This window comes from Amblyomma mixtum, chromosome 6, assembly GCF_055824585.1.
Source record: "Amblyomma mixtum isolate Tamu chromosome 6, ASM5582458v1, whole genome shotgun sequence".
Lineage (NCBI taxonomy): Eukaryota > Metazoa > Arthropoda > Arachnida > Ixodida > Ixodidae > Amblyomma > Amblyomma mixtum.
In genome coordinates, this window is record NC_143017.1 from 68,937,386 (window position 1) to 68,963,688 (window position 26,303).

Sequence of the window (26,303 nt, forward strand, 5' to 3'; positions counted from 1 at the left end):
GAAGCAAACCATGCAGCCTGGTTACTTTTGACAAAGACTGTACGTACTTTTTTGCCGCGGCAGAGTGGAAGCTACATGACTGTTTTCCTTGGTTTCTCTGAAATGATAGGGCCCTCCAAACGATGTTCACATTTCTCGGGCTCAGCTTGCTTGCTTGTTCCGTTGATATAACAGTCGATATTACACGTCAACAAGGCAAAAAAACGCGAACGAAAGGATGAAAAACCCGACTTTCTGCAATGAAATGCACATCAGGCACCGACTTCCGGGACAAGCCGTCCAACTTCCGGTGGCTTCACTCGCGCTCGCCCCGAAAAGCCGGAATGCGGCACCCAGCCACCTAACAGAGATCAGTGGGTTTTACTCGAAAACGAAGGACGCTACCTATAAAGCCGTGATCCAAAAGATCGGTCATCGATCGACTGCCCCAGGTAGGCGTACTGCGACTCCGTGACCGCAGTGAAATAAGCAAAAAAACGCTCGCACTAACCTTTGCGACTGGACAAACGCACCATAATGCGCGGCTTATAAACACCGCGTTGCAAATACCGTCCGTCGTCAAATAATCGAAGGCTTTTTAGGACTGGGGCATGTAAAAGGCCGAGAACATTTAACTGAACGAGGAAAAGTCCCAGTCGCGTTTCCGTATGAACGTTATTTATTGACTTGCTTATTTTCACGTGGGAGATCAACAAAATGAACTCTGAGACAAGCCAAGTATTGGAAACTTCCGGGCTAATTTTGACCCCCTGAGGTTGTTTATAGTGCGTCGAAATGTTAGTGCACGGGTGCATTTGCATTTCTCTACCATTGAACTGCAACCACTGCAAACTGGGAACTCAGTCCGCACCCTCAGGTTTAGTTCCGAACGCTTTAGCCACTGCGCCAGTACGGCGAGTGGGGCTGTAGTGTTTCGTGAACGGGAAGGCTGTTCAGACTGTTGCGAAACCGAAACCGAAACAAGACCGTCCCAAGTCGGAAGGCAAGACAAGCCACGCAAGCTGGGAAAGGGAAACAAAGGAGCGCCCCTTGGGGCGGCAGTCGTGTCATGTAACCTGGAATAAACGGATGTCGTTTGCACCCGCTGAACGAAGTTGTCTAATTTTAACGAACGCGACATAACATAAGCTGGTGCCGAAACCCGGGATATACCCCGAGACCGAACGAAGACAACTACCTGGATGCGACGGCAACGAATAACGAAGAAAAAGCCCATTTCTACTCCAAAGCCGCCGCCCAGTGCTACCGAGTGCAGCGACATGGACAGACACAAAGCGAAGAGATCAGCTGTCCAATCACAGGTGACTAGACTCATTGCGGAAATTGACTCCTGCATGAAAAGCCGCACGGGCAACGAAAAGGAACTCACTGTCTTTTTGGCAAGAATGAGCTCTCTGCAGGCCCGTATAAACGAAGCTAACTCCGCTGTCGAGGAGCTATTGCCAGCGAAAGAAGCGGAGCAGGACTATATCGAAACCATCGAGTATGACGACAAGATCGTTACATACGTTGCGAAGCTCCAAGCGGAGATTCAAGAAATCCAAGGAAAGAGGCAGCCGAAAGAAGAGCCATCACCAAGCAACGACGCAGGCGCGGCAACCACGACCTGCCAGGTGAAGCTTCCAAAATTAGAGCTCGTAAAATTTGACGGCAAAGATGTGTCCTGGCAAGAATTTTGGGAACAGTACGAGCAAATGATTCACAAGAACGATCGGCTGACGACCTTAGACAAGTTCGGGTACCTAAAATCGGTTGTGACTGGCGAAGCAGCAAGAACGATCACGGGCCTTCCCCCCACATCCCAGTGCTATGACGACGCCATCTTGCTGCTGAAAAGACGCTTCGGCGGTGAGGACGCCATCGTGCAAGCGCACATGCGAAAGCTCTTGGACCTTGAGCCTGTGCGAAACGCCGAAGACATACGGTCCCTCCGACGGTTGTACGATGCCCTCGTCTCTCACCTCCGCGGGCTGGAGGCGCTCGGCCAGAAACAGGAGACCTACGGCACGCTCCTCTACCCCGTGGTACAGCGCGCCCTGCCGAAAGAAATATTGCTCGAGTTTCACCGAGCCGTGGCGAGGGAGGAACCCTCCGAAACGTCAACACAGAACACGGAACGAACTGGATCTGCGCTGCGGAGCGACGACGCACCGGGGCAGCCAACAGAAACAGCTACAAAAGGTACTCCGTCTTTATTCACGAAGTTACTTGACTTTTTGAGGATTGAAGTGCAAAGCCGAGAGAATCTGGTTGCTCAGCAAGTTACTGACAAGAAGCACCAGGTATCAATGCTGAAGACGTCAAACTTAACTGGGAGTTACAAGAAGAGCATCGGAACGAAATTTAAATCATCAGCTGCTGTACTGCAGCAGTCAGCAGGAACAGATCACTGTTTCTTTTGCAAGGAGAATAATAACGAAACCGCTGCCTGCCATGCTGGCATTTCGCTAGAAGAAAAGAAGAAAATGCTACGTTTGGGAAGACGCTGCTTCCGCTGCATGAAACCAAATTACCGTTCTAACGAGTGCAGAAGCAGCATTAAATGCGGTGACTGTGCAGGGCGGCATGCGACAACAATGTGCGACCCAGAATTTACTCATCCGAAAGTCAAGGCAAATGCAACCGATGTGACAACAGTCCCAGTGAATTTGCAATCTACCGTGAAGGAAACTCGCAAACGAGAAGTACTGCTACAAACGGCAACGGCGTTGTGTGCCGGTGAGACGAAAGCGGTATACTTACGAGCGCTCTTTGACGGCGGAAGCCAACGTTCATTCATCACAAATCGAGCCTCAGAAAAACTCGGGTGTCGAGTTCTCGGAACAGAAACGTTGAAAGTTGGCGTGTTCGGTGGACACCAGTCGGAACGAGACTTTAACAGAGTGCTGGTGTCGCTAACCGCACAAAACAAGAAGATTCAACCGATCGAAGTTCTTGAGACGGACATCATATGCGAACAACGAATCCCGATTCCCGAACACAGGATCAAGAAACTACTTGGACCTTTGGCTGCGGCCGACAGGACCTGCGATAACGAAAGAGGTGATATCGACCTCCTCATCGGAGCAGAGCATTACTGGGAATTTGTAACTGGAAGAAGCAAGCAGCTAGACGGAAAACTCCGAGCAGTCGAGACTGCCTTTGGGTGGTGCATTCAAGGACCTGTAGGGATAAACATAGTTGACTCACAGCAAATGCAAACCATCACCCTTCGCATATCATTGGCCGAGAGTGAGACCACGAACTGCTTGGAACGTTTCTGGACCTTGGAGTCAATCGGAGTCACGGATAACGACGACTGTATTGGGCGACAGCTACTCGAATCTTTCGAAGACATTATCAGGCGTAGTGGATCTCGATACGAGGTAGCCCTTCCCTGGAAGCAAAACATAGATCTAAGTGACAACAAGGGGACTGCGGAAAAATGCCTGTCCCAACTGACAAACCGTCTTCGAAGAAATCCAGAATTACTGGAAGCCTACGACGCAGTCATCAGACAGTATTGCATGGAAGAGATAGCTGAGCCAGTAGTAGAAAAAGAAGAACAAGGAAAACTGATCTACTACATGCCTCATCAGCCGGTGTTCCGAGAAACGAGCAATACCACAAGACTGCGAGTGGTTTTCGATGCTTCTTCGCATGGACAGAAGTTAAAGTCATTGAATCAAAACCTCGAGAGTGGTCCGAATTTGACAGCCGACCTTGTCGCACTGCTACTGAATTTCAGGAGCAACAGAACCGCCTTGGTGGCAGATATTGAAAAGGCATTCTTACAAATAGAGATAAGAGAGAACGACAGAGATGCATTGCGCTTTCTGTGGTACCATACGAAGCCAGGTACGAGTGGGCCAGCAGGCGAGGTGCAGACTTTGCGAATGAAGCGAGTTCCTTTCGGAACCACAGCGAGTCCTTTCTTGTTGACAGCAACTCTTCAGCATCACTTGAAGAATATGGAAGAAGAGTATCCGGACACAGCATCACTGCTGGCGCATTCCTTGTATGTGGATGACCTCTTAACGGGAGCCGAAAACGAAGAGGGAGCCCTGAAGATCTACGAAGAAGCTAGGACCATCTTCAGCGCGGCCTCTATGACACTCCACAAGTGGGCGTCCAACAACCAGGCATTGAACGACCGGTTTGCGACGGATGATTGTCAAGCAAGACACTTAGGATACCTCCCAGGGGTCCTTAAGGTGTTAGGACTGACGTGGAATCCCAGCACAGATAACCTCACCTTCACCCCACAGTCTATCGAGCTACCTGAGTCAGGAACAAGTACTAAAAGGTCTGTTCTGAAGACTACAGCAAGGCTGTATGACCCACTTGGATGGCTAGCTCCATTCACAGTCCGGGCAAAGGCTTTATTCCAAGAGCTGTGGCAAAGAAACGTGGAATGGGATGACATCCTACCAGAGGATCTGGACGCAAAATGGATGCGGTGGTGCGAAGAACTAACCGAATTGAAAAGAGTTCAAGTGCAACGCTGCTACAAAGCAGGCACAGTCGAACCTGCCATCAAAACAGTCCTCCACGTATTTGCCGACGCCAGCCCAGTGGCATACGGGGCGGTGGCCTACATCTGCGTAACAGATGTGGATGGCATCGCAACTTCGAGCATCCTCATTAGCAAGTCGAGGGTCGCCCCGATCAAGCAACTCACTCTTCCGAGACTCGAATTGATGGCGTGTCTCTTAGCGGCCAGACTGAGTCGATACATCCTGAAAAGCCTAAAGGAACCACCACAAGTGACGCATTTCTGAACCGACTCGGCAATCGCATTGCATTGGATCACGGGAGAGCCCTCGCAATGGAAACAGTTCGTGAGGAATCGCGTAACAGAAATTCAGCGTCTTACCGACACCTCAGCATGGAGACATTGTCCCGGATCCGAGAATCCGGCGGATCTCATGACCAGGGGAGTGACAGCAGATCAGCTTGTTGAGAGTTCCACCTGGTGGGAAGGAACGCCCTAGATGAAGGCGACTGAAAACAATTGGCCACGCTTCTCTCAACCAAGGAACATTCCGACAGTGGAAGAAGAAAAGCGAATTGTGGAAGTCCTTCATACAACAAGCTCCACTGAAGTTCCAAAGCTGTTAGACCCAGATGGATACAGCAATGCAACAAAACTCTTCCGAGTGACAGCTTGGATATTACGATATGTCAACAAGCTGCGACATCTGAGCACTAACAAAGGATCACTGACGGCAGTTGAACTGGATGATGTCGAGAAATACTGGATACGACAAGCTCAGCGAGAAGACCTGAAGAGGGAAATTGAGTGCGCGATAAAAGGAGATCGCTTTCCAGCTGATTCGCCCTTGAGGGACACTCCAGTGTTTGTTGACAACGACGGCATTCTACGTATAAGCGGCAGACTTCAACAGAGTGGCAAGCCGTACAACGAACGCCATCCAATTGTACTGTCGAGGCGACATCACCTAGCCGAATTGCTCGTGCGTCAAGCTCATCTCCAAGTACTTCACGGGGGAGCACGGGATACTTTGGTACAGTTGAGAGAGAAGTACCATGTTGTACGAGCCCGCCAGCTGGTAAAAAGAATCATCAAAGGGTGCATAACCTGTCAACGCTACAATGCACGTCCAGCATCGGAAGTGACTGCACCGCTTCCACATGATCGAGTGACCCAGGCTCAACCCTTTGAGGTCACAGGGGTGGACTTTGCAGGGCCACTTCTAGTAAAAGGAGAAAACTCGCTGTACAAGTCCTATATCACGCTGTTCACCTGTGCCGTGACACGGGCAGTTCACTTAGAGCTTGCGAGGGACATGACAGCGGAGTCGTTCGTGATGACCTTCAGACGTTTCATCTCAAGAAGAGGTGTACCCAGAGTCATCTACAGTGACAACGCGCTTTCCTTCAAGAAAGCCAACAGAGATCTTTTATACCTCTGGAACTCTATCAGGAAACCGGAGGTTCTTGACTACTTTGCAAAGACACGAATCGAATGGAAGTTCATAGTAGAGCGCGCCCCTTGGTGGGGTGGCTTTTATGAGCGACTCGTCGGATCAACCAAACTTGCGCTCAAGAAAGTTATCGCTGCCAAGTTTCTGTCCTTCGACGAGCTAGCAACGACCTTGGCCGAAATTGAAGCTGTCTTGAACTCAAGACCACTAACTCACGTATACGACGGACCGGAAGAACCGGAACCTCTTTGCCCTTCCTTCTTCTTGACAGGAAGACGCCTCACGTCGCTGCCTAGCGTTGGAAAAAGCGAAGATGACCAGATCAACATATCTCTTCAGAGACTGTGGACCCGACGCCAGCAGACCACAGAAGCTTTCTGGCGTAGGTGGACCAGAGAGTATCTTGAGGAACTGCGAAATGTGCAGAGTCAGAACGAACGTCAAGGAAAAGCGATCAAGGAAGGTGACTTGATTCTTCTTCGTGACAGTCTTCAACCACGGCAGCAGTGGAAAACCGCAAGGATTGATAAACTGTTTCCTGGAAGAGACGGGAAGGTGCGATCGTGCCTTCTGAGACTACCTGGAGGATCAACCCTCAAGAGACCAATCCAACTCGTGTATCCTCTTGAGTTAACGTAAAAGGAAAAAATGACTGAAGTCATTTTCGGGGGGGAATGTGTTGCGAAACCGAAACCGAAACAAGACCGTCCCAAGTCGGAAGGCAAGACAAGCCAAGCAAGCTGGGAAAGGGAAACAAAGGAGCGCCCCTTGGGGCGGCAGTCGTGTCATGTAACCTGGAATAAACGGATGTCGTTTGCACCCGCTGAACGAAGTTGTCTAATTTTAACGAACGCCACATAACACAGACTGCTGTTACCTGAAGTTTGTGAGGAACAGGGCGATGCGCTGTTGGCTGGTGAGTACTGCGCAAGACGAAGAAATTTGGATATAAAAATGGAAGGAGAGAAGCAGACATTCGAGGAACATGATGCGGCTGGGATTCCGAACTCACGGAAAATAAACGCAAGGCACTTGGGATTATGCAACATGCCTAGAGGAGCAGCGTTCACGACATCTCGATCCTCACCACCCCCCAAAAAATTGTTTGGGTTTAACGTAGTTAAACCGAGCAAACGTGCGAAAGCATGTGTTTAGCCTGATTAGCTTATGGCTTTGCTTTGCTGGGTCGTCGGCACGTCTGGCGACGATATTAGACTCAGGTTGACCTCGGATCGAGGTTAAAGGTGCAGTGAAGAGGAATCTGAACTCGTCTTTTTGCCGCGGGAACTCGATCTGCACGTTCCGAGCATTCTTAGAAACTGCGACTTATTGCCCTGCGTGGTCGATTTCTCTAATTAAATCGAATTAACGTCCTGCTCCCGCCTTTATTTTTTGAATTCTCCGCGTACGGTGGGCGGAGTCGACCAACGCGTGGAGTGCCTTGCAGCCAGCTCCGTGGAGGCTTTGCTTTCGCTTTATTTTGTTTTTTAGGTTTCCGCGAATAAATAGTTTCATTCGCAGATAATATAGACGCAAAATAAGCCCGCAGAAATAAAAATACGCGCGGACTATTTGCTACTACGGATTACTACGTATTACTCCGCCGATGGTAGAGCGGCAAGCCGCCACGGGACTGAGTGAAAGGCACTCCACGCGTTGGTCGACTCCGCCCACCGTACGGGAAGAATTAAAAAAAAAATATAGGTGGGAGCCGGATGTTAATTTGATTTAATTAGGGAAATCGACCACACAGGGCAATAAATCGAAGTTTCTGAGAATGCTCGGAACGTGTAGATTGAGTTCCCGCAGCAAAAATACTAGTTCAGATTCCTCTTCACTGCACCTTTAAGCTCATCTCATCTGTTCTAGCCGCTGATGGAAGTTGATGACGATGACGATATGCAATGCACAGCGCTAGGGAGTGTTGCAGTTTAACATATAGTGAACTAGAATACTATAGTTTAACAAAAGGCGGGATAGTCTGCGGCGCTAGCATACTATAAGATTTTTGCCTACAATGGAAGGTTCTAAGGTTCCATGTGATCTTCTAGAGCTCATAGGGCTGTTTTGCCTCTGGAAGAGCCGCAAGGCAGATCGCCTGCAGAGCCGCCATGTTCATCGAAGTCTCAGTTCAGAGAGCAGTGTGCTATGGTGCGGCGGGTACATGCTGCACATGATACCGACCTCCTTCCTGGCTGCATTTCCTCGATGCATGTGTGTGTCTCCCGGAATTTTGATGTACAGGCAAAGTGAGAGCGGGATGCTGGTGTGACTGTGTATGTCGGGCTTGAAGCACGTAAGGGTGGGTGTATTTCCATGCAGTAAAGAAAAAAAAATGCAGCGATAGCACAGTGCTCTCGTGCAGTGGCCAGCGAAGCTGATCTGTTCGCGCCGAAGCGCTTTCGAATCACATTCGCGGCAGTATTTATTTTATTCATTTATTTGAGGCCAAGGCTTCACCGACAGCCCGGCTTTTGCAGCTTTGGGTCGTGAAGTAGAGCTTTCGCTCCAAAAAGGATTTCTTTGGTTGCTGAGCATGTCCCCCCCCCCCCCCCCCCCGTTCTCTTATATCCTTCCGCCTCCTCAAAGTTTAAATAAAAGACCGTCTTCAGTTTTCCCTGGATCTGAAGACTATTTGTGAAAATGTTTCTTTATGCAGATAATTTCTGGGCGTCAGTGCATTTACTACTCTATTTCACATCACAAAATAAAAATACATATGCAAATAGGCAGAACTAACATCCTCCGACTAATATCATTCTGGTCGTCTACACTACAACACACGAAGTGTATGGGCTGTGGCCGAGAAGCAAACGATGGAGCCAAGGTCGCAGTGAGCACTTATGTAGTGAGCATCTTTATGTATTATGTAGGCGATGCAAACACGTTCGGAATGAACACTCCGCTTCCAGAGTGCCTTCGATTTCCTCGACAAGCTAGTTTATTTTTTATGCGAAGCATACTACTTTAGCTACCACTTCAGCCCTTCACCGTGGTTATGCGCCTCCAAATCACGTGATACATGATGCCACACCACGTGACACGATGACGTCACGACAGATCGCCGTCACGCGCTGGGAGAGGGAGAACGATGCCATCGCACAGACGCCGGAATGTCCTCGAGCGGCATTCCCGCGCATTTCGAACGCGCGTTCACACTCGGTGTAGGTGAAACGCTCGCTCCACCGGGCAGGCAGACGCGGCTTCCGTGGCAATCCAGGCGCTCAACCAACGCGCGTCTCGGGGTTAGTCGGCGTTCCGCTGTAGCCATGCCGTTGTCTTCCCCCACGACGAAGGCTTCTAGTGGTTGTATTAAAATGACCAAGTATGCAACCAAGGAAAGCCATGTATTACCAAGCCTAGCCATCAATACGCTTCGCATCTGACTAGGCTTAACCTTAGCTAAGCCTCAGCCATTTTTTTCGCCGTTGTGACCCGCGGTTCTGATTGCGTGAAATCTGCTCGAGTTTCTTTTTACAATGCGCAGTGCTGCCTACCACGCCTGCGTGCCTCTTTCAGTCACACATAAAGCAGCCCCCCCCCCCCCCCCCCCCCACTTAGCCACTTCATTTTCAATAGGAACTTCTCCTTTGACTGAGACGAAATCTATGAGTTAAGCAGTAGTTGAATGCTCTTTTCTTTAACTCCTACCTTGATCTGTATCCTGCTCGTTCCTGCTCCCCGACCTATGCCGTCGGCGCCAATTTCTATGCTTTTAAAACTTACATAAAAAAGAGGATAAGTTTCAGATAAAAATTGCGCAGACATGCCAAGCTGATGGTATGCATGCGAAAACTTCAACCAGACAAGAAAACTTTTCTTTGTCGTTCAGCAGCAGGTACAGTTCCTCGCGAAGGAAGCTTGACGAACAATGGCGGTTGGTGCCAAAAGAAAAAGAAAATAACCTTCGGGATTAAATTTCTGCCGGTAATTTAGTGTTCGCAAGAAGTCTGCTCCCGGAAAAACTCCCCGAGTCCAGAGGTGTGAATAAAAAGATGAAATCTAGATTGACCCGCACTCGCATGGCTGCCTCAATTAATTAGATTTCTTCCATTAAACTAGGAAGAGATAAGAGGATTAAAGTTGTCATAAAATTGCAGAAGAAAATGAGAAAAATGCGTGTCGATAGCACCAAAGAGAATGTATTCCGCAACCCCAATTTTTGTTCTTGTCTTCATGAACAAAAGAAGACCGACCGCTTCTGGATCGTTATCCAGGAGAGGACATGTAAATGGAAAGAAAATGCACCGGCAGAGAGGCGTGAGGGCGGGAAACTGGGTGTTGAAAAATGCGCGGGTTTGTCACATTCATGGTTTGGATTCCGGACGTGCCTTAAATTCCCGGCCGTATGCTTTGCTTTTTCTTGGTCTTGCTGATGACGACCAAGGTAGTTCGACTGTCCAGCCAAGCGACCGCGTTCGTGATTTGCCCCGGGTCAGGTGGAACAAGACGTATGCACTCCGTGTGTGCGTGTGCGCTCGGATGTGTTCTGCAAAAGGTGTTTTCCAGATCCGGATTGTGCGCAAAGTGGACTTTGGGTCTTGTTCACTTTTTTCCCACAGACTCGGGCGCCGAGCTTGGTCGAGGTTACGCAGTACCTCCAAACAAGTCAGCGATGACGCGAAGGATATGGCATTAAGGTTTAAAAAGTAATGCCCTCGGTACAGCGAGAAATCACAGTCCAAAAGCATATTTGCTTGAGGAGCAAGTTTAAAATGTCATTTTAGTGCGAAAGGACTTCTAGCGGCAGTCCCCACCTGATCAGGAACCCGATTTTAATCTGGTCTATACCTTCAAAGATGTCATAACCTACAATCAAGATAGTCATTGCCTTTACCCTCGCCCATGTAAACGCCTCAAGAAGGTGGATGAGCGACTCCTTCTCCGCCTTCTCACCAATACATTGCTGTGCCCGGCAGCACTAAAACATTCTGACCCCTCCTTTAGTGGCAGCTGCCCATAGTGTAGTGCGGTGTCTTCTGACACCTATCACATGGTGTGGGCCTGCCCGTCCAACTCGGTCATTCCCCCCATCCCCAACCCAATCCGGGAGGACTGGGAGGAGACCTTGCTCGGCTGCCACGACTTACGGGCACAACAAGCCTTGGTCGGGCGTGCCCGGGCGGCGGCCACCGCCACTTGGGTCCCAGACTAGGGACCTCCACCTAGTGTTTGTAAGGATTGGTCCCTTACGGGCTGATCCAAGCTAGGAACCTCCACCCAGTGTTGTAAGGATTGGTCCCTTACGGGCTGATCCAATCATACTTCCTGTCCCTTCCTAATAAATGTTTTCACCCCCCCCCCTCCTCCCGGGTTTCAGATGTGTGTGTCTGCTTATGTATGTAAAGCCGGTGAGTAGCAAGTGTAACTGGCTCACATGGGTCAGTGGACACGCCAATCGCACTGTGAGTAGGCGGTGGCGTCTATAGCCTAAAGTTTTAGGCAGTTATGTGCCCTTCTCTAAGCCTAAAGTTTTAGGCAGTTATGTGCCTTTTTCTAAACCAGTGGCACGTTTAAACTCCATTGATTTTCAGGAAAGGAAAGTCGCATGACTGGCTCCCTGGGCCAGTGGACACCTCAATCGCGCTGTGAGGTACGTGGCGGTGGTGTCCCCCTGCAAAAAACGGAATATTTCGTACTTAGGAATGATAGAAAGCCAGACATTTTTTGATTAGCAGTTCTGGGTGGTTTTCGGTTTCTTGTGTATAAATGAAATGCAAAAATTTTAGCCTTCTGATGGCCACTTCTGAAGTATGCAGCGTGACGTCACGATACATCGCCGCGATGGCCACAGCAAAGTGAACGGAGAAAGCCTGATGTCAGCAACAACATCACTATCGTCATCATCATCGTCGTCGCCATCATGAACTCCTTGTTCTTGTGCCAAAATGGTCTAGAGACAATGCGTGTGCGTGTCAACCTCGGGCATCTCGCTCTCCTGTCGAGGCCTTAGTGGCACGCTATTTGATCTCATTAAAAAAAGAAAGTAGCTATTTTGAGTTAAGTGAAAAAAATGTTTGAATTCCAATGCTGCTACTACTTTCTCTGTTCTTTTCAGGGCAGAAATATTCAGTATTTTTGTCACCTATTCCCAACTCAATCGGTACAGAAATATTCAGAGTTGCAAAATTCGTTTTGTTTGGACCACACTTCGATTCAGATCGGATTCCTTGCGCACTGACAGTAGTTCTGAGCCAAGTAAGCACGGAATGACAGAGCAAACACATTTGATCCTGGCGCGCATTACTATGAAAGTGTCGCACAAACTACAGCACCCGGTTCTGCGCTGTAGTTGTGGTAAAGTCAGCATACGTGCTACATTTCACCGCGGAACACCGTTCCGGCCTTGTTTACTGCGTTGACCACAAAAAAAAAAAAGTTGTAAAGAGCTTTAGGCGATCATGTATGCGGGTTTTCTTCCTATCTCATTTAGTGCTTAATTAGAATGATCTGGAATTGCACGAGAGTCTGGTATTCACGTGTGCATCCCCAGTTCATTAAAAGATTCAAACTTATACGACTGTTACCGCCCTGTATAGCGCGAGATTCAGCGGCTGTTGTTGACGTATTTTCATTTCGGGATATCTCGATGTAAAGAATCTGACAGCAGCATGCAGTCTTTGTCAAAAGCAACCAAGCTACATGCTTTGCTTCTAGCTCGTGCAGTGGAGCCCTTAGAACTTCCCTGAAGCTGAAAGGGTTGTTAAAAGTAAGGACTGGGCACGGTGTAAGAAGTAGTGGGACTGGGAGTTTTCTTACTTTCCAACACGGAAAGCCACAAGGGCTCCAATATACAAGTTAGAAGCAAACCATGCAGCCTGGTTACTTTTGACAAAGACGGTACATATGCATAACTATAGGGCTTTTTTAGTCTACACTTACACTCATCCTTCGACTAACGCACTTCTCTATTCCGCAGTTCCAGCAGCACCTCGCCACCTCCGCTGAGCCGCTTCTCGGTGGTGGTGGTGAAAAACATTTATAATGCAATAAATATTTACAGAGAGGTGATTGGGGTAGGCCCTATTGGCCCTTTCCCCTAACAATACTAGGTGGAGCCCCTATTCCGGGGCCCCATTGGCAAGCAACGCCGCCCGCGTCCGGTGAACCAAGGCCTTTTGGGTCTTTAGGTCCTGATAGCCGAGCAGGGCCGCCTCCCAGTCCTCTTTGGTGGGGTTGGGGTTGGGGGGGATAGATGGGTTTGATTGACACGCCCACACCATGTGGAAGGTGTCAGCCACCTCCCCACAGAACTGGCACGTGCCATCAAAGGATGCGTTGAAATGTTTAAGTACCGCCGGGCACAGTACAGTGTTAGTAAGAATTTTGATGAGGAGGCGCTCGTCAGCGCGATCCAGTCCCTTACAAGGGGCCGGGTAGCGCCGGTGCTCCTCCTTGTAGTAATCGGTGATGTGTTTGAATGTAAGGGCCAGATTGTATGATTGGGAGTAGGCGCCCAAGGACAGGGAGATAGCCCGGGGAGAGAGTGCGCGGGCGGCCTGATCGGCCTGTTCGTTTCCCTGGAGGCCCTGATGACCGGGGGCCCCAATCAGGTTGCGTGGAGTTGGATCTTCGCATCGGCAGCTATATTCCAATATGCGCCACGCAAGCGGGGGAGCCCAACCCAACTCATAGTTCCGACAGGCCCCTCGCGAGTCGGTGATGATGTGTTTCGACTTGGGAGTAGTGAGAGCAAGAGCAATGGCAATCTCCTCCGCGTGTGTTGCGCTGTAGGCTTTGAAAGTGAGCCCGTTGACTGTGTTTGTGTTGTGTACGACTGCGGCCGTGTACCACACCCCGTGGTGTGGGCCGGCAACGTCCACGTAATACACATGTTGTTGGTTACCATAGTATCGCGCCAACGCTTCCGCGCGCGCCTGGCGACGACCGCTATGGTCTTCTCTGGACATGTTGCGGGGAAGGGGTCGGACCCGGAGGGCGCGTCTCCAGGGTTCTGGCACTCTCTCCCTTTCCTCAATATGGTAGTCATGTTTGATGTATAGCCGGTCCAAGAGGCGGCGACCGGACGTGGTCTGTGCAAGACGCGTGTATTGGTTGACTAAGTGGGCTTCTCGAAGCTCCCGGAATGTGTTTACCACGCCCAAGGCCAGAAGTCGCTGGTTGGACGTGGTGACCGGGAGGTCTAGAGCCCGCTTGATGACTTTCCTGTGGATGACCTCCAGTTGGTCATCATCATGTTTGCGCAGGTGCAAGTAGGGGGTTGAGTAGAGGATTCTACTCGTTACGAAAGCATGGGCAAGCCGCAGTGCATCCTTGCTTCGTAATCCGCCCCGCTTGTTGGAGACCCGGCGGACCATGCGGCCCACCTGGTCTCCCACCGTGCGAAGTTTAGCTAGGGTGGTGTCGACTCTGCGTTGGTGGTGTATGAAGAGACCAAGGACGCGGATCTCCTTGGACTCCCGGATCGGTCCCGAGGGGAGACTGATGCAAAGCGGAGTTGTGTCCCGAGGGGAGGGACGTATGTGCACAAATTCTGATTTAGATGGGGCGCACTGAAGTCCGCAGTAGGCCGCGTAGTCGTCGACTAGGGTCGCCGCTGCTTGCAGGCAGGATTCCATGTGGCCCAGGTTACCTTGCGTGGCCCAGATTGTAATGTCATCCGCATAAAGAGCGTGATGTATCCCGGGCAAAGAGGACAATTTGGAGGGAAGATGAAGCATTGCCAAATTGAAGAGGAGGGGAGACAGGACCGCGCCTTGAGGTGTTCCCCTCGAGCCGATGGTGTATGGCCCGTGTTCCGCATCTTGTATGTGTATGTAGGCTTGACGGTCTGTAAGAAACTGTTTTATGTAGTTGAATGTTTTGTGGCCACAGTTGGTGTTACTGAGGTGGTCCAGGATTACTTCGTGTTTGACGTTGTCGAATGCGCCTTTAAGATCCAAGGCCAGGACCACCTTGTCGTTGTGGGGACATTCAACAGGATCTAAGATGTCGTGGTGAAGCTGCAGAAGTATATCCTGTGCAGACTTGTGAGGGCGAAAACCGAACATGGTGTCCGCGAAAGTGTGCTGTGTTTCGAGAAAATCGGAGAGTCTGTCGCGCACCATCGTCTCCATCAGCTTGCCGACACAAGACGTAAGGGAGATGGGGCGAAGGTTCTCCACATCAATAGGTTTGCCGGCCTTCGGAATAAAGGTCACATAAGCCGATTTCCAATCGAGAGGGAGAGGAGTCTCTCCGTCCCAAATGCTATTGATGTATTTGAGGAGCGCGGCGTAGGCTGCGTCGGCGGCGCTTCTTGCCGAAGCCGTCACCGACGGCGCGTGCCATATTCCTCCGCTCGCGCCAATATCTCTTCATTCTTTCAACACTAACCACCCTCTAGTTTCTTCCTTTGGCAGCCACCCTGCGGTTCCGCATTCCTCCGCTCTCCCCCCTTTTATTGTAAACTCTCAAGAAATGAAATAAAATAAACAAAAATTGGAGAGGAAGCCCGCACCCAACCTCAGGTTATCGCAGGCGATCTAATTAAACATAAAAGAAAAGGGGCCAACGCCCAAGAGAAAATTTAAGAAAAACCAATTACAAGACAGAAAAAAAAGAGGCACAAATGATGGGCGGGGAAAAGTGATCTTTAAGGCAAGACGCCCCTGAAGGATTAAGAAGGACGAAATGAACATGAAACAGGGATGGGTCCAGCGTACCCAGATTCTTCAGACAGGCTCGCAGGCGACCAGGAAGAGGGAAGGTGCGGGGATCTGTAGGAAGGAAGAAGAAGCAGGAAAAGAAATCAAGGAGAAAAAAAAACGAACAAACAGGAGATACTGGGCTTAAGAAAGCAGAAGGGGTACATAAAAAGGGGAAATGGAAAAGAGGATAAAGTAGATGACAAAAAGGCAGGTAAAAAAAAAACAAAGGTAACCACTCTCCGGAGGATGGTTCCCGTAACAACCTCCCTCCAGATGCGCATTTTAGTGCTCTCGCAGCACCCCCCTTTTCCCACGGTAACTATTCTCTGGGTGGCGACCGCTCTCCGATTGCGCATTCTAACAATCTCGCAATAACTTCCTCCTTTGAAGGTAACCACTCCCTGGCTGATTCCCCACAACTATTCGAGTTGCGCATTTTTATACTCAAGCCATACCCTTCTCTTTCTACAGTAACCATTCTCCGGCTGGTTGCCATAGCAACCACCCTTCGGATGCGCATTCTTCGCGCTAGCACCCTCCTTCTTCCACGTTAAGCGCCCTCTGAGTGGTTCCAGCGTCCACCACAGTAAGGTTACGCGTTACAACAACAACAACAACAACAACAACAACAACAACAACAACAACAACAACAACAACAACAACAACAACAACAACAACAACGACAACGACAACGACAACGACAACGACGACGACGACGACGACGACGACGCGAAACTCATGGAACGGGCCTTTAACAGCTGTGGCTGTAATAGCTGATTTCTTTTCTCAGTAGTTTTGAGAGTTGGGCGCTTATCCCAGCGACACAGTTCTTGAAGCTTTTCATTGACAGCACAGATATCACATTTCTAGAAATAAGCAGTTTTCTACATAGGCGGCTTGAATTCGCAAGAAAAGCAATATTTGTTCACAGATTTGGAAGTATGAAAAAATCCTAGCTTTCTTTTATTGGGCGATGCTTGTTACACCAAAGCATGAGGGGGGCATGTATCGGTGGGTGAAAGAAAATAGCGGTTACATAGATAACAATGGTTTGGGTGATATATTGATGTCGAGGAGTGAGCAATGACGAGGCCCCTTCTAGCTTCGTAGCTTTTAGTGCGTTCATGCCGATCAATTCATGCCGCAATTTGCCTCAAAACGTTGGTAAATGTAGCTAGCAGAAAAATAATCATATTGATTTTTGGAGGCATTGACAGGTGTACTACAGAAAACAATCTTCCATTCCCTCTCTTGAAGATTTAAAAATGATGTTTTGAGGATGCGTCACTGAGGACGGCACGTGAGACGAGCTTCTTCTAATCGAATTTTTTCGGAGTTCCCCTTCTCCCCTAAGTAATAGTATTTTCAACCAAAAATACTTAAAGACGTTGCTGAGGGGTTCCATTACCTTTTGCACTTTATACCCCCTATTATTGCTGCCAGCTTAGAGGAATGCCTGAGAAAGGGAACGCGCATATTGATTTACGCAACTTTAACGCTGGGTCGCATAAACGACACTGTTAGTACTTCTAATTTCTTCCAAACAATACCTCTTTGTCTCTTACCTAAAACACGATATTTATGTTATAACGTTCACGATTTTTATCTTTTTAATCTCTTTTTTTTCTTCTGAAATTCGAGCTACGAGCGAGCCACACTGCGCCGTCTTGACCTGACATCATCGATGAGAGATTCGAAATCCAGAATGGTATGCGTCAATACCGAGATCCCCCATTGCGCATAGCTGGCGGGCACCCATGCAAATCGAGCGCACCTAAAAACCCGATATTGGAAATGTCGTGTTTTCACTTTTACCCGGACCTCCCGGCTCCAGGCAGAAGCAGCGAGCCAGCCCACCTTGCTTCCAGGAGCCCGCAGCGTCTCATGCATTACACGCATTTCTCGCACTGCGGCGGAGATTCAGCGGAGCATTCGCGGGATATTGGACAGTTGAGTCGGGGCCGCTCTACGAGGGCCGGAAGGCTTCTCGCATTCCTGAGACGCGACTTGGCGGAAGAGCTTGATTGTGCAATAGGATCTCGGATCGTTTGTTCGCTGGGTACGTGGGAAGAAGGTAACCTACGAAGAATTTCCTTCGCGCAACGAACGTTACGTACGCGCCACACAGCCTTTAGCGACGGTAAAGCTGGCAGTTCACACTATTGGAGCTGGCAAGCGGTAGTGCACGGGAGAAGAAAGACTTCCCTCTCTTTTTCCCTCTCCTCTCTCCTTTACCCGCTCGTCGTCCCAGCAGAAATAAGAGAGCCGTTTCACTACATCGCACGGTGTGGAAAAGCAGTGGCAAACGAATAACTTTTTTTAACGCGAAAACATTATGTGGCCGTGTTGCGTCATCAAAAAGTGCCCGCAAAATGTGCCCGCAAATTTTCTCCGCACGATTACGTCGTTCTCTGAAGATAAATGTGTGAAAGTGTGGTAGTGATAGACAGCGTGTGATACAAAGTTTCCGTGGGAAAAATTTGATTGATGAGGCATAATTAGTTAATTAAATGCGAAAAAGCACACTTAGGCGTCAGAATAAGCATGGACGTCGATGTAGTACATGGACGTCAGAACAACCACAGACGTCGATATAGTATGTGGACTTTTTGCTTTCGCATTGCTCCAGTGCGGGTTGCCGCAGTGATCTCAAAGTTTTTCATTCCGCCTTTTGAGGCCATAACACGTGAGCCCGCTTTGAACGTTTCCACGTTTCAGATGTAGCCATCGGAGATCTTTGGAGTAGTTAAAACGGTTTGCGTCTCTGGTGGTAACTTTCATGAGAAAGGTAGCAGCGTAAAGGGTCTCGATTAGTGGCGCTGTCGCGTTGCATGCACATACTGCGCAAGTTTGGTCACAGAAATGCATCATCACCATCATCATCGTGATCCCACGTAGGCCTTTCTTACCTCCAGACAACGCTTTCCTGCGCCGGCTGTGACCATTCATAATCGCATACTTCATAGTCTCATTCGGCTACCTGACTTTCCGCGTCCCCGTGTTAACGTTTACATACTCTTGGAATCCACTTCAATACCCTAAGGGAAGGTGGGTTGTCTGTTATCCGCGTTACACGTCCATCACCTGTCGCGTTTGTTTGCCAACACATCCCCGCCGCGGTGGCTCAGTGGTTACGGCGCTCTGCTGCTGGCCCAAAGACAAGGGTTCGATCCCAGCCGCGGCGGCTGAATTTCAATGGAGACGAAATCCTAGAGGCCCGTGTACTGTTGCGATGTGAGTGCACATTAAAGAACCCCAGGTGGTCAAAATTTCTGGAGCCCTTCACTACGGCGTCCCTCATAGCCTGAGTCGCTTTGGGACGTTAAGCCCAATAAACCAGTAAACCAACTAAACACATCATAACCTCCTCCTGTCTTTTAATGCCACCTGTGCCGTTTTTTTTTTCCATAGGTCGCTGCGTCGCCTGGAATTTATTCTCTGGCTTTTCGTTATCCTCCAAGCGTCTGCTTCATAGACGAGTACTGGAAAGTTAATGTGTAGCATGCGCCCAAGTGCGCAATGCTGTCTACAGTATGTACTATCGCGCTCAATATGAGTTGCAACGCGCGGTCATCGACCGGGGCTCGTTCCGTGGTGCGCCTCCTCCAAACAGTCGCTCGGAATTCTGGGAGAAACTTTTTCCTGAGCGGGTGTGCTGTTGTTTCCTGGAACAGCAGTTTCTCCCAGAATTCCGAGCGACTGTTTGAAGGAGGCACACCACGGAACGAGCCCCGGTCGAAGACCGCGCGTTGCAACTCATATTGAGCGCGATAGTACAGCCAAGCTCGATACGAGTTCCAACGCGATAGCGGCAACCAGGGCAGCCCTCGATGCCCGGAACATTTAAAGTGCGTCGTTAATAGACAACGTCGAAGTCTCAGCGCCTACGGAACGAAGCCCTCGGATTCCTGTATTTGAGGCTATTCAGTAATTGCAGGGGTGCCGACGCGCCGACTGCGTCTAAACGCACAAGCCCCAACTCCCGCTTTAGGCGGTATATTGAACGCAGCTGTGGTATAAGTGTGAAAGCTGCGTTTTTTTTTTTTCGAGATTCAGTGACGTCCTTAACAAGTCAATGCGAATAATGGTGGCATCCAGTTATACCGTTTCGTCTCGAGACTTTTGATATTTTCTGCAGTATTATGCACCTTTTTCTTTCAGCAGGAAGTGTAGGCCATGCTCGTTTTCCGTCGTCAGGAAGAGACAGATAGGTAGAGAGAAAGAGTGGAAAGATTATTATAATCATAGAAGTACGGAGAGTTGAGCTAGTTGGTGCACGGCAGGACTAAACAGCGCACACAGGACGAGGACACAGACAAGAAGCGACAAGACACGAGCGCTCACGTCTTGTCGCTTCTTCTCTGTGTCCTCGTCCTGTGTGCGCTGTTTAGTTCATTATTATCATAGTTTTGCCTTCGTGCGTGGTCCTCTTTACTCAGAAGCACAACGCTGGCTTCTAGATGTATAAGCCGTGTCTCCTTCCAAAGGTGCCAACGGCGCACCGTTCTTCCTTCTTTCTCGCCGAGAAACAGACCCTCCGCTCCCACCCCGCTCGCTCTTTCGAGCGAATCGTTTGTTTACACCGCCGTGCTTGATCTCCGCCTCCTTCAGCGTCGTCGTCGCGTGGTCTTCGGCTCCGCGAGCGAGTGTTTGGACGTTCGGAAGCACATCTCGCGCGTACAGGGCGAGGGCCGCACCGCTCTCAGCGGTGCTGCGGCTGAGCCGTTGTCGAGGAAAGTGCGCGCGCTCTTTGTCGTCGACGGAGCGGCTGCTGCTGACAGCTGGCGTCGGAGCAGCGCTGCCGACGCTTTGGCCGCTCGCAGTCGCCGCGTCCTGGCACGCATATAACGTCAACAAAGGGCGTCAATCACTTCCTGCCCGCGAGGTGCAACAGTAGGCGCACGCCAGGCCACCTCCCTCCCCGGCGAGCTCTCCCGATATTTGAACAGAGGAAGGAGCGGGTCGCCGGCCGTGTGTCGAGCGGTCCGAGGCGCGAACGCTGTTTTCCCGTGTGTCTCTTTCCCAACTTCTCAATTCTTTTCACCTTTTTTCCCCCTACGGTCGAGAAGTAGGCGAAGCAATACCGAGGGCGGTAAAGTGCGTCTGTTGCGCGAAGCAGGGTATTTGTTGGGCTTTATGGAAGAAACGTCACGTCCTGTTCTCGCTACCACTTTCCCTCTTCCTGCAGTCCGCCCTTCTTTACTGCTTTTTTTTTTCTTCGGTTCCGAGATTTGCTGTTGACCGCCGAACCACTCTCGTCCGTCTTCTGTTATCCATTACTGTGGTGGGAACGGGAACTACGTGGGGAAACATTAGCGCTCGCAAACTGTAGCTGAACCGACCGCAACGATTCCTTAGTGTCAAGCTGCGAGGGCTTGTTCGTTAGTAGGTCTTAGTATTCGATTGTTCAAAGCACATGCGTGTGAGTGCACTCGTCAGAAATAAACAGCGGCCTAGCCTGCGCGATCTCAGCAGGAAAAAAAAAAAAAAACGAAAGATGAAATATCAACGCTAATTCATTTATCTATAGACGGAAAGTAAGTATAGACTTATGTCCACTAAGAAAGTTTTACGGTCAACGTCTTTTGCTGTACATGGGCACAAAAATATGAAATACAGTCCCTCTTGACTCGCCGCGGCGGCTCAGTGGTTAAGGCACTCGGCTACTGAGCCGGAATTCCCGGGTTCGAACCCGGCCGTGGTGGCCGCGCTTCGATGTTGGCGAAACGTAAAAAGGAGCCTCTAGGCTGTGCGATGTCAGGGCACGTTCAAGATCCTCAGGTGGTCGAAGTTATTCCGGAGACCTTCACTAGGGCACCTCTTTCTTTCTTCTTTCACTACCACGTAACTCCCTTCCCTTAGGTTGCGGTTCGGGTGTCCACCGAGATGCGAGGCAATTACTGCGCCACTTCCTTCACTCAAAAACCAATTTACCAATTTTCATTTCCCCCTTGAAATTGAAGTATTCAATAACTTTATATTTTCTCTAAAAGGTTCTACTTCGGAAAAACTGCTCCGTCCCTACATCTTGTGATTGTGTGATTCAACATCGTATTCCTGTCATATTCTGTTTTTTATACGTATAAATCAAGGCTATATGTTCTCGTTGGTTTCCATTTTTATTTAGTTATTTGTCATGTGTTTTCAGTGATTTTTGTTTTAACAAGCATTGTCCTGGCGATTTTTGTCATCTACTTCAGGCGTGTTTTCACAGCCGCATATGCCCCTAAATGGGCCTGCACTAGCGTCGGCTATTTGGCTCAACCTCTTTGTGTACGATGTGCACATACACTAAAATTAAATTAATTTATTAATTAATGGTTGCTAATTTGAAATGTAGACTAAGGTCGAAGGCAACGGCTGCTGCTGCTTCCAAGTCGGCTTAAAAAAATTCAGTGGGGCACTTTGTTGACCTAAAGTGCGGTGAGGCGAAAGCCTTTTGCTCCGTGTTGCTGCTTGTGTTCCTGATGTGTGGTTAAGATGTTAATTAAGTACACAATTGTTTGCGAATCTTAAATGCTGGAGACACTGGAGGGCGTTTGGGAGGCATCCGTCTGATTCGACGCCTTTCTGCAAACACTTTCCAGCGTGCTAGACAAGGAGAACTACATATGCGTTGGCAGGAAGTAGCGTAGCCATTAGCACGCTCGGCTGCGGAACGGAAGGATGGTCCATCATGCACATCGTGCACACAGATTTTTTTCTGGTCTGACTAAAAAATGGCTGAGGCTTAGCTAAGGTTAAGCCTAGTCAGATGCGAAGCATATTGATGGCTAGGCTTGGCAATATATGGCTTTCCTTGGTTGAATACTTGGTCATTTTAATACAACCACTAGAAGTGTAGCAAGGATTGCCGTGGCAGCTATATACGGGATCATCGGTGAATTCAATGCAGAGTGTACAACCGCTGCCCCAGCACCGGCTACAACAACATTCTTGGCACCCATGGAAAGTACATTGGAAAGCTGAGGCAAGCTCAGCTTTATACCGCTGCTGTAGCGTCACGTGGTCAGCTGCAGCGCCTCTGATGTGGAGCCTCCACCGCCGCGGCCGACCGCGCGAGCCGGCAGCCCATCTCTCCTCTGCTGTGACGTCATGTTGTCACGTGGTGTCACGTGGTCACGCTAAAGGTCAATGGTAGCTCCACCGCCGCGCTCGACGGGCTGTAGTGTAGCTCTAGTAATATGCTTCGCATAAAAACGCGTGACACCTCTGCTAACAACGGTCTGCTGACATCCTTTGCCAATACGTTTCCAATATTGGGCCGAGAACCTGCACGGCTTGGGAGAGAAGGTAGATATCGAGGATAGTTTCCAAGTGGATATCTTTAACCGCGCGCTTGATGTTAGGAGCATTATGCCGCATCTCTTGACCGGTATATGCATGAGGAAAAAAAGTATGCAAAGTTCATTTTGGACTGCACTGCAGCATTCGAAGAGAGAGACCGCACAATTTTCCTCCTCTCCTTTTTGCTGGCAGAGTGACAGTAACAGGTGAATTGCTTGGATTTTACCGAGAGTCACACGTTATGGTAACCGCCACAACTTGTCTGCCGTCGCTGGGAAAAGCTCTACGAATGAGCGTTGTACCGATGCTTTGTACATTCGGTTCGAGGGTCACATGAAGCGCTGTTCCATATGACACAGCACAGCGGTGCGTGCAAGTTACGGTGGCGAGAACAAAAAACTAGAGGCGATCAAATCAATTGACGCGGACGAAGTGCGACGGCATTCCACTCCTGATTCTATTAATTTCTTCTTCTGTTCAAATTCTGATTGGGCTGTGATTCTGATCGCTCCTTTTAATAAATTCTGTGGCGCCCTCCTTAGTCATTTTTGTTGCGAAAGCAACACTACTGGAGCCCAGCTCGCCTCGTCGCGTATGCTCGTGGCGGTGCGGCTACCAAATGACCTTGAGTCGCCGTTGCCTAGCAACTCAGCTGCGCTCCAACAGATGGCGCCGCGCCGCTGCCGCCTATCGCCCACACACCCAGAGGGCACCACCCTCGCACAGGTGCTGGGTTGCACAGCTCATGACGGCGTCGTGCCGGCCAGGGAGCCGGCACAAGCTAAACCACAAGCTAACACCATAAGCGTAGTGGTAAAAACGGCACGTACGATCTTGTGCCGTTGCCTAGCAACCCGAGTTACTACCCGAACTTACACGAGTTACTTGACTAAGCTCGTGTAGTAGTTTTTTTTATGAACTGAGTCATTCTTAGTCTAGCGTCTCCCTCCTATCCTCTGCAAGTGCAGAGGGAGAAGGTGTAGAGAGAGAGGGAAATAGCTGGCAGGTGGCAGACGTGGCCACCGTACAAGTTGTGACGAAGGCGGTCTCCATGTTTCATCTCCAACGAGGTTGCTATGCTCTGCCATAAAAGGCTCCCGTGTGCTCCTCGGCCGACTGCCCGTCGACATCGTACTGGGGCCCAGCAGCTGAAGCTTGGGCTAAGAACCAGGATGTTCTCTCTGTAGAGCGCAGAAAGAAGCGTATAGATAAAAGCGTGATCATCACGTCACACTTAGACGTGACGTTGTCGGTTATCACGGACTTCGCGTGACATCACACAACGTCAGCATTAGATAAAAACTTGATAACGTCACGTATTACATTCCGTTATAAAGTGCAGATGGCGTACAGCGAAGGGTACAGTCATGAAACTTATGAGCGTGAGCACGGGAGCGCGTGGCAGATAGCCTCGAACCGTACTCGTGGCGATACGCGGCGGCCGCCTTCATAAACAAAGTGGAAAGGGAGGCGTGTCCTTCGGCTTGCTGGAAGTTGGCAAGGCGGCATAACCCTTTCCACCACGTTGCTAGAAACAGCCGCCGCGTGTCGCCACAAGTAGGGCTCGAGGCTATCCGCCATGCGCTCTCGTGTTCACGCTCATAAATTACATGACTGTACCTAAGTACAGAAGTACATAAATGTTCATTTTCCCCCTGTTGCCACAACGCCTGAAGGTCATTGTGCGAAAAGTTTGTCGGGCTAGACGTACACAGTGGCTGGTTTTCTGGCTGTATTGAAGTAGCCTACTGACGTCCTGCGAATCACCAGCTGATCCCGGGGATGGTCAATCACAGTGGCTTTCTATCTCGCTGAATGAGCCAGCGTTGTCGACCAGGATTCATCGTAGCGACGCGCTAGGTTGCACGCTCTGTTCCGCTCAGCGGCGCGTGTAATGCCTACCTGTGCTGTACGCTGTGCGAGCGTAGCGAGAATACCTGCAGAAGAAGACCGTATACTCTGCGGTTTAGTTCACTTACCTTCCGCCGCTTGGCTCACACTACGAAGCTGATTGTAGTTCACTCAACCGCAAAGTGAATAACCCCCTCCCTTTTTCAATACCTTCCTTACCTACCCTGTATAGGTATCCACCCCAAATGACACAGTTATGCCCCCACTCAGTTCCCCACCCTCCCGTATCTCATCTTTCGCTCTGCTCCAAGGGTTTCCCGTTTCATTCTGTGCACGAAAACAACGAAGAGGAGCGATTACCGCTGATTCGTTCTCACCGCGCAGTTAGGGAGTCCTACTGCGCTCAGGTGCGCGATCGCACGCATCCGAAACAAGGCTGCCGCTGCATTAGAGAGGAGGAGGGGGAGGAAGAGTAGGAAGACAAGGACCGTTGTTCGTCGACTACTCGCCGTACACGAGCTGCGGTAGTCTGCCGCCACCGCCGCCTCTTTCGTAATGGGTTCTTCGATCGGCAAATAATTCGGGTATTGGGCGGAACTCGGCTTCCAGCCGGGACGCTTCCGGAATTTTAATCACAAACGGCGAGGAACTGAAGGAAGCCAGGGAAAAAAAGGGGATGGGAAGAAGGAAGGAAGAAGGAGGAGGAAAGGGCCTCCCCCGTGCGCACGGTCGAGAGAAAACAAAGGAAAACAAAAACACAGAAAATGATACAGCGCCGACGACGAGGGAGGATGCAGGCCTAAGCCTCTTTGTTGTGGATCCAGTTTTGCGGAGAGCAGCCTGGGCGAGTTTGTCTCGGAGACTGCCACGGCTCCCCCGCTCTCAGCTCGGTGCGGCTAGATCGACTTTTTTTTTTTTGTGACCCTTCTCCACCGCTCTCCGCAGCAGCTCTCGCGCGATTTATCACCCTCTCTCCCATACTCCTCCCCTTCTTCTCCACACGCAACCTCGCGATCACGAGCGGCGAGCGTGAGCTGAAGAGACTAAGTTGTATCCGTTTCGGGGTTGTCCCGGCTTGGTAAAGCCGCCGCCGCCGCCGCTGGCTTTGATTTGCCGCGTTTTGCGCTTATCCATCGATTCCCGAGCGAAGGGGCGCGTAAATAGGGAACGTGTTTGCATTTCTGGCGTTATACAACAGCGTTCTCTCTTTGGTTCCTATGTATTTGCTTGGCGCGCTTTTGCACGTCTTCAATCACTTAGTATCTCCCCGCTTTACTCTGGCGGGGCCCGTAAGAGATCCCCGATATTGCAGAAGCGTTGATTTCTTTCCATAACACCCAGCCAACCCGAGATTTAAAACTGGGTCTCGTTCAGAGTTCTTCTGATTTTTTTTTATTAATGAATTTATCTCACTCGTGCGTCATTAACGTCTCGCACTCGAGCGGTTTGCAGCTAGCGCTTATTCGGAGTCATGTAGGAATTTATTTTAACGTCTTCGTAGAAGTAGTCATTTTATTTTCACGCCGTTCTATACTTAAACAGATTAAGTTTCTGTTTCGTAAGTTGCGGTATTGATCTACTCCCGTCG

At 49.9% G+C, this 26,303-nt stretch overlaps 1 protein-coding gene across 1 annotated transcript; it reads left to right on the top strand.

The window, feature by feature from the left end:
- Window positions 1-1,385: 1,385 nt before the first annotated feature.
- LOC149339310 (uncharacterized) lies at window positions 1,386-25,615 on the top strand. Its single transcript, XM_089550912.1, has 3 exons — window positions 1,386-2,181; window positions 3,925-4,135; window positions 25,540-25,615. Exons 1-3 carry the CDS (start codon window positions 1,386-1,388, stop codon window positions 25,613-25,615), a joined length of 1,083 nt encoding a protein of 360 aa, XP_089407038.1.
- Window positions 25,616-26,303: the final 688 nt, after the last annotated feature.

What these genes read in the sequence shown, in the direction of transcription:
- LOC149339310 (XM_089550912.1), top strand. Translation starts at nt 1,386, where the DNA reads ATGAGCTCTCTGCAGGCCCGTATAAACGAAGCTAACTCCGCTGTCGAG. An exon ending in AACAGAAACAGCTACAAAAG is followed by an intron (nt 2,182 to 3,924) that starts GTACTCCGTCTT and finishes TCTTGTTGACAG; the next exon opens with CAACTCTTCAGCATCACTTG. An exon ending in AACCAGGCATTGAACGACCG is followed by an intron (nt 4,136 to 25,539) that starts GTTTGCGACGGA and finishes TTGTGGATCCAG; the next exon opens with TTTTGCGGAGAGCAGCCTGG.